The sequence below is a fragment of the Acartia tonsa genome, chromosome 2 (genome assembly GCF_053477335.1).
Source record: "Acartia tonsa isolate MP-2025a chromosome 2, ASM5347733v1, whole genome shotgun sequence".
NCBI classification, from domain to species: domain Eukaryota; kingdom Metazoa; phylum Arthropoda; class Copepoda; order Calanoida; family Acartiidae; genus Acartia; species Acartia tonsa.
In genome coordinates, this window is record NC_137261.1 from 31,021,918 (window position 1) to 31,035,754 (window position 13,837).

Consider the following 13,837-nt stretch of genomic DNA (forward strand, 5'->3'; position numbering starts at 1 on the left):
TATGCATTTTAGTATGTTCCATCATTTGTATCAAAGCTTCTCTAGTAGCCTTTGTGCACTTGTGTTGTCCGTCATAATGATTTGGTTTTCTTATATTTGAAGAAGTCAAACCTTCGCCATTTTTTAGTTGAAGGTTGGTTTATATTTTAACTAATTAAAGATCTATTTGGTCAAATACCCAGGATAAGCAAATTTTATTGATAAAATAATATACATTCCCAATGATGTCATACAAAATTAGCCCTTACATAGGTTAAACTTATTGATGAAAGTTGAACATTAGTAGACTAGTAGTTAAGAACCAACCAATCAAAATCAAATTTAAAAAATAACTTTTAGCCGACGAATAAGATAAAGTGGTTTAAAACTTTTAAAAGAACAAAGGGACATGATTGTTATTATCATTGATATTATTTTCTTACCATGCAAAAAACTTTTGCTGCTGTTAACAGTGATCGTCCTGGTTTAATTCATAGGCCTTTAATAGACAAAGTAAAACTGTTGTCATTTATTAGCGTTGCAAGATCTTAGATAACAAGGATGACAACATCCATAAGTAGCGAAGCATAAAAATATGTATAAGAATTTAAAGATTAGTTGTCAAAAGCATGTATTGTATATTAGGAAATAAATCACGAAACCTTTTCAAAATTTGTTTTAATTTCATAATATTTATATTTCAGTAATACGACTAACAGACTGACGGTCAAAGTAAATTACATACTGGATGCTCAAAACAACAGGAAATTTAATTTTGATATTTTTAACTACAAAAATTTTAAAAATCGGACCATAAACACCAAAGATATGAGGAAAAATGTGAAAAATATAAAAATAGCCAAAAACCTGCAAAAAGGCAGTCTGACCACCATTGATGTTTTCTTGAAACGACAGGAAATTTAATTTTGATATCTATAACTGAAAAAATTTTGGAAATCGGACCATAAACACCGAAGATATGGAGAAAAATATGAAAAATACAAAAATAGCCTAAAACCTGCTAAAAAGCGGTCCTATCGCTATTGATGTTTTATAGTTAATTGTGCTCCTTAATAATGGGAATGTTGTCAAAAAATTTCAGCCTTTTATCTTTTATAGGAGCCGAGAAAATCACGTTTCCCCCAAACTAAGACATACGGACATACGGACATACAGACGGACAGACGGACATTTCAAATTATAGAGTAGCTTCGCTACTAAAAATAAACTTTTGAGTGTGGGGAGTATTTTGTAAAAATAAGTGTGTTAGTAGGTTAGCTAGTTGAATAGCAAGTAAGGGTATAGGTTAGCACCGCAGTAGTTTCCCCGCTTGAGTTTTTAGTAAAAATCTCATATACATACGATGCTGTTCAAGAATATGAAAGTTGAGAAACCCTTGAACGTCAATTAATCCCCCCCCCCCGTTCTTAAAAATTTACAATCCAGAATATTTACTTCTAACATTTTCTAGCTGCACTCGAGCTTAACTAAAGAAGAGCATCTGCCTACCTCTGATTAAACTTTTCAATGAAGAATTTGAGGTAAAAAACAGGTTAAGAACTAATAATTAGTTATAAACTTTTTACTAATTGAAATTATTCCATATGATAAATTGTCTATTATAAAGAGTATATATATTCTTTGCTAATCAGTTATAAAAATACATAACACATAAAAGCTTTGTTTTTTTTAAATAGAAACAAAAAAAAATAAAAGTCGAAATTACTATTAATATTATTTATTAAGTCTCACAAACTTCTAAAATATTTACAAAATATAACTTAACTTACAAAAAAGGGCTCTTTTCATTTTATAAATATTTCCAAACATAATATCTTTGAAATTAAAGATATTCTTCATAAATTGAATAGAAATAGATTTACATTAAAATTTCAATCATCTAAAACTTATATTAAAATTATTTTTCAAATATTGAAATAAATGACTAAGCTTTAATCTAATAGCTAAGATAGAAGTATAAATAAACATTTTTCAAGGGAAATTATTAAACCTTTAAAATTTTTTTAATTAGCCTTTTCTTCGTTCACTACAAATAATATATTATTTCTAAAATTATAAAATGTCATCATACTATTTTTTATAATACATTGTTACTAAAATGACAATACTTTAATAATTTAACTAAAGCAAATCCATAGAAATTAAATGTAGAGTTTTCCTTCTTTAGAATGAGAGGTAAGTTTATGGGTAGAAAACAAAGCAATAAACAATCTTTTTATCATCAATTTTTCAACACCTTACTTAATAACTATAACACAAACGGCTGAGTTTTGTCTGAAATATTCAGAGTGCTCAATTATATTCACAAATAAAATAACCTTAGTTATTTTTAGAAGAACTGAAAAATAATTGAGAAAATTAGTGAAATGTTTTAACTGAACTACAATGTGCCCAATGATTTGTATTGAAAGTATCTAAATACTGAATTCTGCTCATAGTATGAAAAAAAGGGTATATTTATTATTTAATTTATCTGCAGATACTAAAAAAAACAAATATATCTCCAAATTACGTATTAAAATTTAGGGTGTTTTCTGGGCTCTGATAAACTTTTGATACATTCTAAGCATACTCTCTGGGTACAGAGATTCTACTTTGATTTTGGGGGCTGGAGCAATCCGTCTCTTGTCGCTTGTCACATCCATGTTATCCCTGAACAAAGAAAAACTTTTTTATTCTGCAAGTAATTCTCATATTTATAACTAGAGTTGGGCTCGATATAATTATCTCGCTATTGGCTAGGTTTATTCAATGTTTTATTTACTTTCTTTTGGTTATCTGAATTCTGACTATTAACCCTCTTCCATTATCTTCACCCTTACGATTTCTTTCTTTAAACTATTTTAGGATCTTGATATTTTTTATTTCAAATTATCGTCCCGAAAAGGTTAAAATGTTTAGTTAACTGTTAAATTTTAGTTCAATATCTGACCACATTACGCACGTATTGCCAGTATCAAATTATTTTAAAACTAAGTTTTCTTTTATTTAATATATTATAAAATTAAATTTTCTGTTTTATGGATAGAAATTTAATACTTCAATATAATTCAAATAGCAACATGAAATAAAAAAATGAATTTATTCTTCATACAGTAAAATAATGGGTCCTATCGTTCTGGTCAATGAGAGTTTATTATGGATTATTGGAGCACTATGAGTTTTAAACATTTATTTCTTGGAAAACTTGAGCTTATATATAGACATTTTGATGCAATAAAGCAGGCTGTTTTGTAAATGTTAAAAAATGGAAGATTTCATTAAACAAAAGTTCCCGCAAATATAGGTATTAATTAATAAATAAATTGTGGTAAATATAATTTGTCTTTTATTAATTTTCCTGTAATGCAAGAATCTTATTTTACTCAAATAGTAACACGAAAATATTAATTTAATAATTTAATTAGGTATAAATTAAAACAAGTATATCTTAATCTTTCTAAATGCAAAGCTTTTCTATAATTAAGGTCGTTCCGTCGTCCTTCCGTCTGTATATTTGTCCGTCCATAACATATAGCTCTTTTTGTTAATCTATGCATCATTGAATTGTCCTATCGATTTCAAACTTATTTACAGTTTTATAGAGCGTAGCAACTTTATAATCGTTACCGGAATATCCGAATATCCATTTAAAACATGTTTATTTTCTATTTTTTTATAAAAATTTTTATGTTATATAATTATCCTATTAATCTGATTTTTGGAATATGGATTCCTATTGCAACAAGGTACATTGCTATAATCAAGTCCTAAATTTATATTCAGCTTATTCAGTTATGACACTCTACAAGTGTTAATAATTGTTTGTCTTACCGTTTTAAAACTTTGGATGTTGTCATTCTTGTTTATGGTTAAATTATCCAAAGAAAATCGACATTTCATATTACCTTAAATTTCTTCTAATTTTATTTGTGATGATATCATTTTGACTTTGTGTTGGTATGAGTAGGCAAGGGGGAGGTATACCCGCCCCTGTAGATTGGTCAGAGGTCACTGGATAATTAGGAACAGCCTAATCACATAGAATACTAAGAAATTGAGTATAAACAAGTTTTGCCGAAATATTCTATTAAATAAAGTAGCAGGTTTTTTGGTTTGTCCGTAAAATTTCTCTTATCACTTAACCAGTTTAGTTTTCTAATTTCATAAAAGGTTCTTATAGGTCCTGGGAATGTTCTATAGTATTTCATTCATAGATTTCAGTCTTAAATTAAAATGGTTAAGGCTTTTTTCCTGCTCCCCTACTACCTTTAGTATCAAGAGTTCCTTTTTAATCAAATTAAAGGCCCAATAACACAAACATTAATGCTTTTTTATCTGTATTTCTGTAGTCAAATATCAAAAAATACTAGAAGGTTTCTACAAGCAATTTGTCTCACTTCATAAATATTTTCATCTATTTGATTTAATGAGTAAAAATTCTTAAAAATATTAGTATTGAAATTTTGCTTTTTGGGAAAGATAGGGGTGTGAAGTGCATTTGTTTTCTTCTATGCTCTTCATATATTATTGCATTGTTTTCTATTAAATTAAACGTTTCGTTAAGATTATTAATTTTCTTCCTTTTTAATGCATACTCTTTCAAAATTTTAATTTTTTCACTTTTAGTTCTATGCCTGGATTGTTTGAGGGTCTATTATTTCAGCTGGTTGACCGCGATAGCCAGGTAGCAGTAGAGCATTTCTGGAGAGTAGGGCTGTCAGAGGGGAGCTTGGATAATACAGATCTTGGTTTAATTGGGATAGAACACCTAAACATTTTGAGCCTGATTACAATGCTTTATATATTCTTCATAATAACAATATTCTACCTGTCTTACTGTTGATAACATGTCGCTGGGTAGCCTGATTACCATGCTTTAAATAGTCTTCATAATCGGGATACTCTATTGGCAAAAGGTTTCCATTCAATTCTAAGAAAAAAATTAAATTGATATGCAAGAAGATTTCAACTTTTATTCTACATATAACGGTACTATTGAATCTGAAAATACTCAGGGCTCGGCAGCATAGACGTCCAAGGGGGGGGGGAGGGTAAAGTGGGGATTACCCCCGCCCAATTTTTTTTTCATTTTACCCCCCCCCATTAAAATTTTACCCCCCCCCCCAAAAAAAAAAAAAAATCTCATTTTTAATACTAAATATTTAATAAAATTTAAATTACCCACCCCAAAAATTTTACCCCTGGGGAGGGGGTAAAAATGTTTACCCACCCCCCAAAAAATAGCTTGGACGCCCCTGCACGGCAGCCGTATTCAACTGCATTATTCACCAAATTTGAAGTTTTGTTTATATGATATTTTAAATATTAATCAGCCCTTTTTTATCAACATATTTATGGCATCAAAAATTTAAATGAGCTGGTGCTTAGCCCTATAAATTATCATCCTCAAAACTTGTTTATATTATAAATGTGCTTACCTTGATCAAAGAAAACCTGTTGCGGAGTGAGCTGAACATATCCTGCACTGTTATGCTGACCTTCGTACTTGTCATCTACTTGACTAGTAAGGTCATCAGCTATATAACTGGGATGTTGGCCGGTGCGTTCAGCTACTGTGTCCAAACATGTAACCTTATAATAAATAGTTTGGATTGTTAGCAATATTTTAAAGTGTAATCAGATCATACCTTTATTAAAAAGTGAAATATATAACAAATATTTCAATATTAAAGTAAAACAATATAGTGGAAAGGGTATAAATATCTTATGTCCCCACCCCGTGGAATCTGTGAAGACTTTGGATCTTTTAATATAAGCCAATATCCTTGCAAATATTAAAACAGCCAAGTCGCTACAAAAGTGCAGCAAGCAATTTGGCAACAGACAAAAAAATTCCCTAATACCCGGTTATTTGGCCGGATATCCGGTTATTCGGTATTTAAATTATCGCAGAAATTACCTGATCAACACCAAAAATAATTGTTGCAAGTACGGTTGAGACACATGGATTTACTAAAACAAATGAATATATTAATACGAGTATGGTTGTGACACATTTACTAAAACAAATTTAATTATTAATACAAGTAGGATTGATACACATGGATTTACTAAAGCAGTTATAATTGTTAATACAAGAACCATTGTGACACATGGATTTACTAAAACAGATTTAAATATTAATACAAGTACGGTTGTGACACATGGATTTACTAAATCAGATCTAATTATTAAAACAAGTACGGTTGTGACATATGGATTTACTAAATCAGATCTAATAATTAATACAAGTACGGTTGTGACACATTGATTTACTAAAACAGATTCAATTATTAATACAAGTACGGTTGACACACATAGATGTACTAAAACATATTTAATTATTAATAAAAGTACTGTTGAGACACATAAAGTTAAAAGAGTTAAAGACTCTAGGGGGCTAGGTAGCGCTTCAGGTACTAGACCTCTCGCACGCACCTTGGAACATACATACAATACTTATGATTGCGGTGTAAAGCGTCCAATCACCCATCAGACAACCAACTCTCTGAGATGCACGACCTTTGTCTGAGAAGTCCCAACTGTGCATGGTAGCGAGTTGCGCCTGTTTTGGGCCAAGGCATGCCCCCCACTCTAACTATTAACGTCGCGCATCTGACATAGTAGCAGTGGGAACCATTTTAACGTCTTTAGTTATGACGCGGTGTCGGACCGAGATTCGAACCTATCACCTTCCCAACGACGAGCGGATGCGCTACGTGTTTAGCCACGGTCGCGGGTTTGAGATACATAGATTTATTAAAACAGAAAATTATTACTACAAGTACGGTTGTGACACATGGATTTACTAAAACAGATTTAATTATTTACACAAGTATGGTTGACAAACATGGATTTACAAAAACTTATTTAATTATTAATAGAAGTACTTTTGAGATACATAGATTTATTAAAACAGAAAATCATTACTACAAGTACGGTTGTGACACATGGATTTACTAAAACAAATCAATATATTAATACAAGTATGGTTGATACACATGGATTTACATTTACATTTATAGATTTAATTATTAATACAAGTACGGGTGTGACATTTGGATTTACTAAAACAGATTTAATTATTAATTAATACAAGTACGGGTGTGACATATGGATTTACTAAAACAAATGAAATGATAAATACAAAGTTGTAACATTTCTATAAGTTCAGCAACCTTTTTCTTACTTAATGCAAGGAGGTGCCTAAATTTGCCAAAAAAAATCAGCCCATGCCCCTACTCTAAAAATGTTGTGTGAATATGTCCCGATATTGTATATTTTCCTAAATTATTTATTTTCACAATCATTGCCAAAATTACTACGAAGGTATAGTTGAAAACATTTCACACATAATTAAACTTAAAATTAATAAATTGAAAGGTGCAAATTTTTATAAACGATCTTAGAGATTATAGAAGAAAAGTAGAATTTAGCATTGAAGATTATATGTCTTAATTTTCTTTATAGATATGTAATTTTGATATATTTTGTGATTTAAGATTTCAGACTAAACTTAATTTTCATTAAAAAGTATATAAATATTAGTATTGTGATGTACCTGATATCATTGCTTCTCACTAAGTGGTTATTGTCTTCGTTGGTATCGGAGTATTTATACTCTTCTTACATCTCTCTCCGAGAGGAGTGTGTGTGTGTGTGGTCGTATGCGTGATGGATTATATTCACGAGAAATTTTTACGGGATATTTAAAAGAAAACCGTGGTTTTCTATAAAAATAATTCTAGGATCAAACCAATAAAATTCATTAAATCGATGTAAAGAAATCCTTATATTAAAGTAACAAGCGGTGTGTGAAGGATCTCGCTAAATGCTGAAAAAATATGGTTCTCCTTTACAGGTTAGCTTCTCATAGGTCCTGAGAACGTTTATAACTATTTTGTGGGAGGTTACCACCAACCTCCCATAAGAAATCGCATCTAGAAAAATTACCCCCCCCCCACAAAAAAATCTAATTAAAAAAAATAAAATTGAATTTTAGGTCAACCTCCCTTCCCTAAAATACCCCCTAGAGGCCTCTAGGGGCATAGCCACTAGTCCTCATATTAAAGTAACAAGATGTCTATGTGTGTGTTTGTGTTAGTCTGTTTGTTGCGCAGGATCTCGCTGAATGATGAACTGATATAGTTCAATTCTCCTTTACAGGGAACAGTTATATAGGTCCATAGAAGGCTTATAAATGTTTTACTTTTACCTTTTCCATTTAAAACCAAAATTAAAAGTGGAGGGTCGACTTCCTCTCTTACCTCAAGTGCAACTGAAGATCTCTTATAGAAGAGCAAAAGATAAACCATAAAAATGGCGGCTTGAATTTTGCTGTTATTAGACTTGTGCCCTTTAGAATTTTATTTCAACATACTTGCAATAAACATTTTTTTTCATCTGAACTACTAAACAAACACAAAGACGTGCAAGCCTTTTTTTGGGTGGGGAGAAAGAAGGGGGATTGTAATCGCTCCAAATTTTTTTATATCCCCTAAAAATATTAACCTAGAATTAAAATACCCCTTCCCCCTGTTCAATTTATTTGGGGAATCACTCCTTTACTCTTTGACGTCCCTGCTCATTACTAAAAGCAAATATATTAATGTTTTCTGACGACACTGCATAAGGTTATGTATATTTTTCTATAGTCTAGAGACCCAAAACCGATATACTTACAAAGTGTTTTCTCAACACAGAAAAAAGACCCACAATAGGGCAACATATGTATTTTTTTTCTCACAATTACCCCCCTCTCCCAACGTTTATATAAAAAAATTTAGAATCGATTTCAAACTTAACACGACGATTCCTATAAAAGTTAGGTACAATCTAGAAAGCGTAGCTACTCTATACTCGTTGCTCGAAAGCCTGTAAACATATTGTTTTTTAACCTTTTTACAATAATTTAAAATGTGATATTATTATCCTATTTATCTTACTTTTGGAATGATAATTTCTATAACATCTAAGTACATGTTATAAGTAAAGCATCTCTATAATTAAGCCATAAAAAGTATGTCCCTAAACAACATTCTGTATTGAAAAAAATTTTCTTACAATTTTGTTTAGACTCATACATTTATATTCTGCCTTTTCAGCTTTTTCAGCTCTGACACTCTACAAATGTTAATGTTCATGTAATGAAAATGTATCTTTCATATTTTCCATGTTACGGTTTCTCTGCTTTTATTTTACATTAATTGATCTGGCTTTGCTAAGATTTATTCTTGTTATTTTATTTGAACATAAATATATATCTCGCGCGAGTCCATTTATGGCCCGTGCTTCACTCGCCTTTATCGCGGCTCAGGCTTCAAAAGCGGGTTGTCTTCCAAAGAAACAAAAATTACCTCTAAAATGTAAATAACACGCATTAGAAATAAAAATGAATAAAGAATAAAATCTATTTAGAAAAAGGTAAACAGTGCAACACTCGACAAATAGAATATTGTCAATGACATTTAGGTCATTCTGACTTTCTGATCGTAGGTTCTTTAGCGTGCAATCCTTTAAATGGCATATAATTGACATACCAGCAACAAACATAATTTTAATAGCCCTGTCTTTGCCGAGATTCAGCTACTTATAAATAATGTAGATTGGTAACTACTAGAATATGCTGATCATGGAAAGAAAACGAAGTAGTGGGGTTCGTCGTAATTTAGCAGTAGCTTTAGGTTAAAGATCGATTAGGTTAGGTAAATGTTAATGATTGGCCCGCAGGGTTAGGGCTCCCCGTAGGGGTTAGAAATAGGAGAAAAGTTACTGTGAAAATACGATGAAACTCGCTACTTCGTTTTCTTTCCATGATCCGAATTTGCTAATTAAAAAATACTGTAGATTGTATGAACATATCGCAACAACACATGAAATTAAAACTAGGCGCTCTCAATATATTTTCGATCATCAGTAACACGGTGATGACTTTCATTTCAACTCAGTTTGAGATTTCTGTAAATTGCATGAAATGAGTTATGATTTTTAATAGTTTTGGAAACATATGAAAAAATATAGTGACATGAAAAGTCTTAAACAAAATTATATTGAGTAAATAAAAAAACTTTCCTTGTCATTTAAATTTTTGCGATTCATAAGTTTACAATAACTTAATACGTGCTTTGAATTAAATACAGGTGCCAATTTAAAGCATTGAATATGATTAATTCAAATCAGAAACGAGCAATGAAAAACTCTTGCTTTTCTTTTCCCCCCTAAAATTAAAACTGATTGTTAATAATCGAGATATTATTTATAATTTTTCTTTTAAAAAGCATGCTGCATTTGTTGTCAATATAAGAATGTTTAAAATATATTTCAAGGACTAAAGTTTGAAATAATAGAACTAGGAGAGTAGAAGAATATTCTGAACCCTTTTTTCGTCAAATCTAAGAGAGAACATTCCTAGCAGACAAAAGTATTGTTTACTTTCGACTCAAGCTGATGTGGATTCTTAAAAAATGATAGACTCGCTGTTCGATAGTGAGGCAAAATTATTTTTTTGAAAAATCATCCAAAAGCACATTAAAAATCTACAAAAATTAAACAAAATCATATGTTAATAACCCTCTTAAGATTTTATTTCATTTTTGTAAATTTTTTTATTCGATTTTGGAGGATTTTTCACAAAAATAATTTTGCCTCACCAGCGAGTTGCCAGCCTAACTTTTTTTTTAAGAATCCAACTTTGTTTCAAGCTTTCAAATTGTAAACGAAATTTTTGGGCAATTAATTCTGATTCCGCAAAGCTTTCTACTAAGAAAATATACTGTTAACAGCTGACTTTTATGTATGTATGAAATGAAAAAAAACATGCCTTCGTAGGAAAATGTGTACATAATTTCAACCAATGAGATCCAATGTAAATTCCGATGCGATTCTCCTATTGGCTCAATCAGACATTCCCTCTCTTTCTTAGTACCTTTATTTTTGAAATATTGTCATATTCTTATCCCTTTAAGAAATTTGCTGTCAACAGTTCCCCTTAGTGCAATATTTATAAGAAAAGTGTTAAAATCCAAGAAGGAGACAATGGGCTGTTTATTACACTATTCAATCAAGTTTTTTATTCCTTAGCTTAATAATTGAGACCTTATTATAGAATTTTGATTGGCTGGTTCATTAAGTTGAGTTTCCTTATGTTTCAACCACTTATTGTAATCTACAGAAGAGAAGGGGTAATTGGGGTAATGTACAGTACATCAATTGGGCTATTGTCTTATCCCTTAAGATCCACAGTATAAATCAATTGTTAGACCGTCGTGTAAAACAAAGATGACATCATCCATAAACACGAATCTAAAAAGATTAGACAGGTGGAAAAACAAAAATTAACTTGAGATATAGAGTATCACTGTTAACAAATCTAAATCTATAAAATTGATTAAATAAAGGATACTTAAAATGGACATATTTACATTTTCGTTATACAGATACTTCCATTTTGTCATGTAAAAAGTTTGTGTCCAACAGAAAAGAAATTATACTTAAAATGGACGAACGGACTTATTATGATTATAGTTTTACTCTAATTTATAACTTGAAAATAATACAATTAATTAAAAGATGCAAATAATTTTAGACAAAAAATTTTAAAGTTTTGCTTCATATTTTTTCCTTTTACAAAAATGAAATAAAATGTTTTTAAATGAATGGGTTTGAGGATTACTTTGTGCTACAAATTAAGTTGAGGGTAAGATAAAAGAATACTTTTCTTCGAAACGAGTGACAGAGTGCTCTTTAATTGAATTTAAATCAAATTTCAATAGAATTTTTCTTGAACTAGAACACGAGTTTTATCAAAATAATTTTTAATACATTATTTTTTTAATTGAAAATTTTCTCTAAATTTGTCTCAAATTTAAATAAATTGACAGTAACTTAATAATTTACTATTGACATTATATTTCAGTCTTTTTTTTTTGGCGGTAAACACCTTCAACTTATTTTATATTCTAGCAAATAGTGAACTGTTGTAAGATGGTAAGTTTGTTGAAATGTATCTAGAATGGATTCTATTGGCACTTTTACAAAGTTTAGTTTTGGCCAGGTAACTTTATTTCAATTTTTCTCAAACATTTTACCCGTTACCCTTATCTATCATTTAAACTAGGACAATTATAACCAAAAGCAGCACAACAATTATATAACAAGAATGATTTTGTGCTTGAACTCATACCTACTGTTCTATAGCACCGCATATTCATTCCCACCCCTAATATCCTGTTCGGCTTGTACTTAACATAATTATAAGCCCCAAAATAACTTTGTTCAAAATACTTCCCTCAAATTTGCCTTTTCGAGCACGGAATCCTCTTCCCTTATTTAAAAGTAAATAGAACATAAAAAGGGAGTTTTTTTTAATTGTTTGTTTATTAATTTTAGTCAGGTTGGGATACCTCATTTTGGACACTGGTAACCCCGCATGGTTAGAGCCACCTTTAGGGTTAGGTATAGGAAAAATATTACCCAACTCTTGTTTTCAATTTATTTTAAAACTAAGAGTAAGGGGGTTCCAATGGTTGATAGACCCTTTGAGGGAAGACAACAAATTTTGTTCGTGGTGCAAATGGGATTTGTGGGAAATTACCTATAGTCTTTTTCAGGTATGATATATAAACTTCACAAACATTAATCCAAGAAACAAAAACTTTCTTTTGCTTTTACCTTTCCTTGTCTGTGTATCGATCTAATACTTTCGTATCAATAAAATGTAGATGCATATTTTTAGTGTATAAAATACAATTCTAGAACAAAAGTGACTGTAGAAATATGTTTTAATTTTAGTACTTTTTAATAAAAATTTTTTTTTATCATTTAAAAAAAGTTTTCAAAGCCAAATAGGAATCAGATAGCAAATTTGATATATCATTACAATGGATTTAATACTACTTGGATCTTATCACCAGATTATCATGTACTCTAAGAAAGTGAAACTTTTAGTTGGCTAAATAACGATTCCTCCCAATCCCTCTCCTCCTACTAAATGAACGAACTGACTAATGAATGATGTCTTTATTAAAAACCTAAATTGACGACAATTTCCCCCTGTCATAATATTTTATTTTTCGTATATTCTACATCCATTGACAGCCATTTCTAGGGCTTAGCAAAACTAAAGACTTCCTTCTATAGAAAGACAAACATATCATATTATTATTTTTAATATTTTTCTTTAGGTTAGAGGCATATGCAGGCGTAGATCCTTGTAAAAAACACAGGTAAAATTTATTTACTAAGTATATTTGCGATAACTTTTATTTAATAGATTCTTCCAATTTTTAACATTTACAAAACAGCCTGCTTTATTGCTTCAAGATCCATGTCAGATCTATATTGGAAAAAAATGTCTATAAATGAGCTCAAGTCTTCCAAAGGATAAATGTTTATAACCCATAGTGCTCCAATAATCCATAATAAACTCTCATTGCCCAGAACGATAAGACCCAATATTTTACTTTATTAAGAATAAATTCATTTTTTTTATTTCATGTTGCTATTTACATAATATTGAAGCATTTAATTACAATTCTTAAAACATAAAATTTAAATTCATAATATAGTAAATTTAAGAAAACTTAGTTTTAAAATGAATTGATTCTAGCGCCACTTTTAATGTGTTCAGATTTACAAACAAAAATTATAAACATTCTAACCCTTTCATGATGGTTATAAAAAACAGACAAATTTGCTTTCTATTTTTATTTTAAAGTAAAACATAATTCTGATTGTGTACCAGACAGACATACAAAGTTCATGTAAGATTTTCCGCTAAAATATTTTTTTAGTAGAGAAGCTACTATATAATTTGAAATATCCCTCTGTTTTTTTCTAATAACTCGAACTTTAAGGC

General features: G+C 30.0%; 2 protein-coding genes across 2 annotated transcripts in view; one reads left to right on the forward strand and one right to left on the reverse strand.

Moving 5' to 3' along the window:
- Positions 1–1,701: 1,701 nt before the first annotated feature.
- On the reverse strand, positions 1,702–7,626 carry LOC145312780 (uncharacterized). Its single transcript, XM_080152025.1, has 7 exons — positions 7,544–7,626; positions 5,903–5,955; positions 5,421–5,574; positions 4,811–4,912; positions 4,617–4,750; positions 3,888–4,012; positions 1,702–2,652 (listed from the first exon to the last, which is right to left on the reverse strand). The coding sequence occupies exons 1-7, from the start codon at positions 7,551–7,553 to the stop codon at positions 2,523–2,525; spliced, it is 708 nt and encodes a 235-aa protein (XP_080008151.1). The 5' UTR covers positions 7,554–7,626; the 3' UTR covers positions 1,702–2,522.
- A 3,938-nt stretch (positions 7,627–11,564) lies between these two features.
- LOC145312501 (uncharacterized) overlaps positions 11,565–13,837 on the forward strand; it is a 36,172-nt gene continuing 33,899 nt past the window's right edge. The window contains exons 1-3 of the mRNA XM_080151758.1: positions 11,565–11,677; positions 11,944–12,034; positions 13,164–13,205. Coding sequence (XP_080007884.1) covers positions 11,982–12,034; positions 13,164–13,205 — 95 coding nt within the window. The 5' untranslated portion in view covers positions 11,565–11,677; positions 11,944–11,981. The remainder of the gene's footprint in view (positions 11,678–11,943; positions 12,035–13,163; positions 13,206–13,837) is intronic.

Coding starts and splice junctions, on each gene's coding strand:
- LOC145312780 (XM_080152025.1), bottom strand. Junction 5,575..5,902: donor TTATTTTTGGTGTTGATCAG/GTAATTTCTGCG, acceptor ATTTATTATAAG/GTTACATGTTTGGACACAGT. Junction 2,653..3,887: donor AAAATTAGAAGAAATTTAAG/GTAATATGAAAT, acceptor TTCTTTGTTCAG/GGATAACATGGATGTGACAA.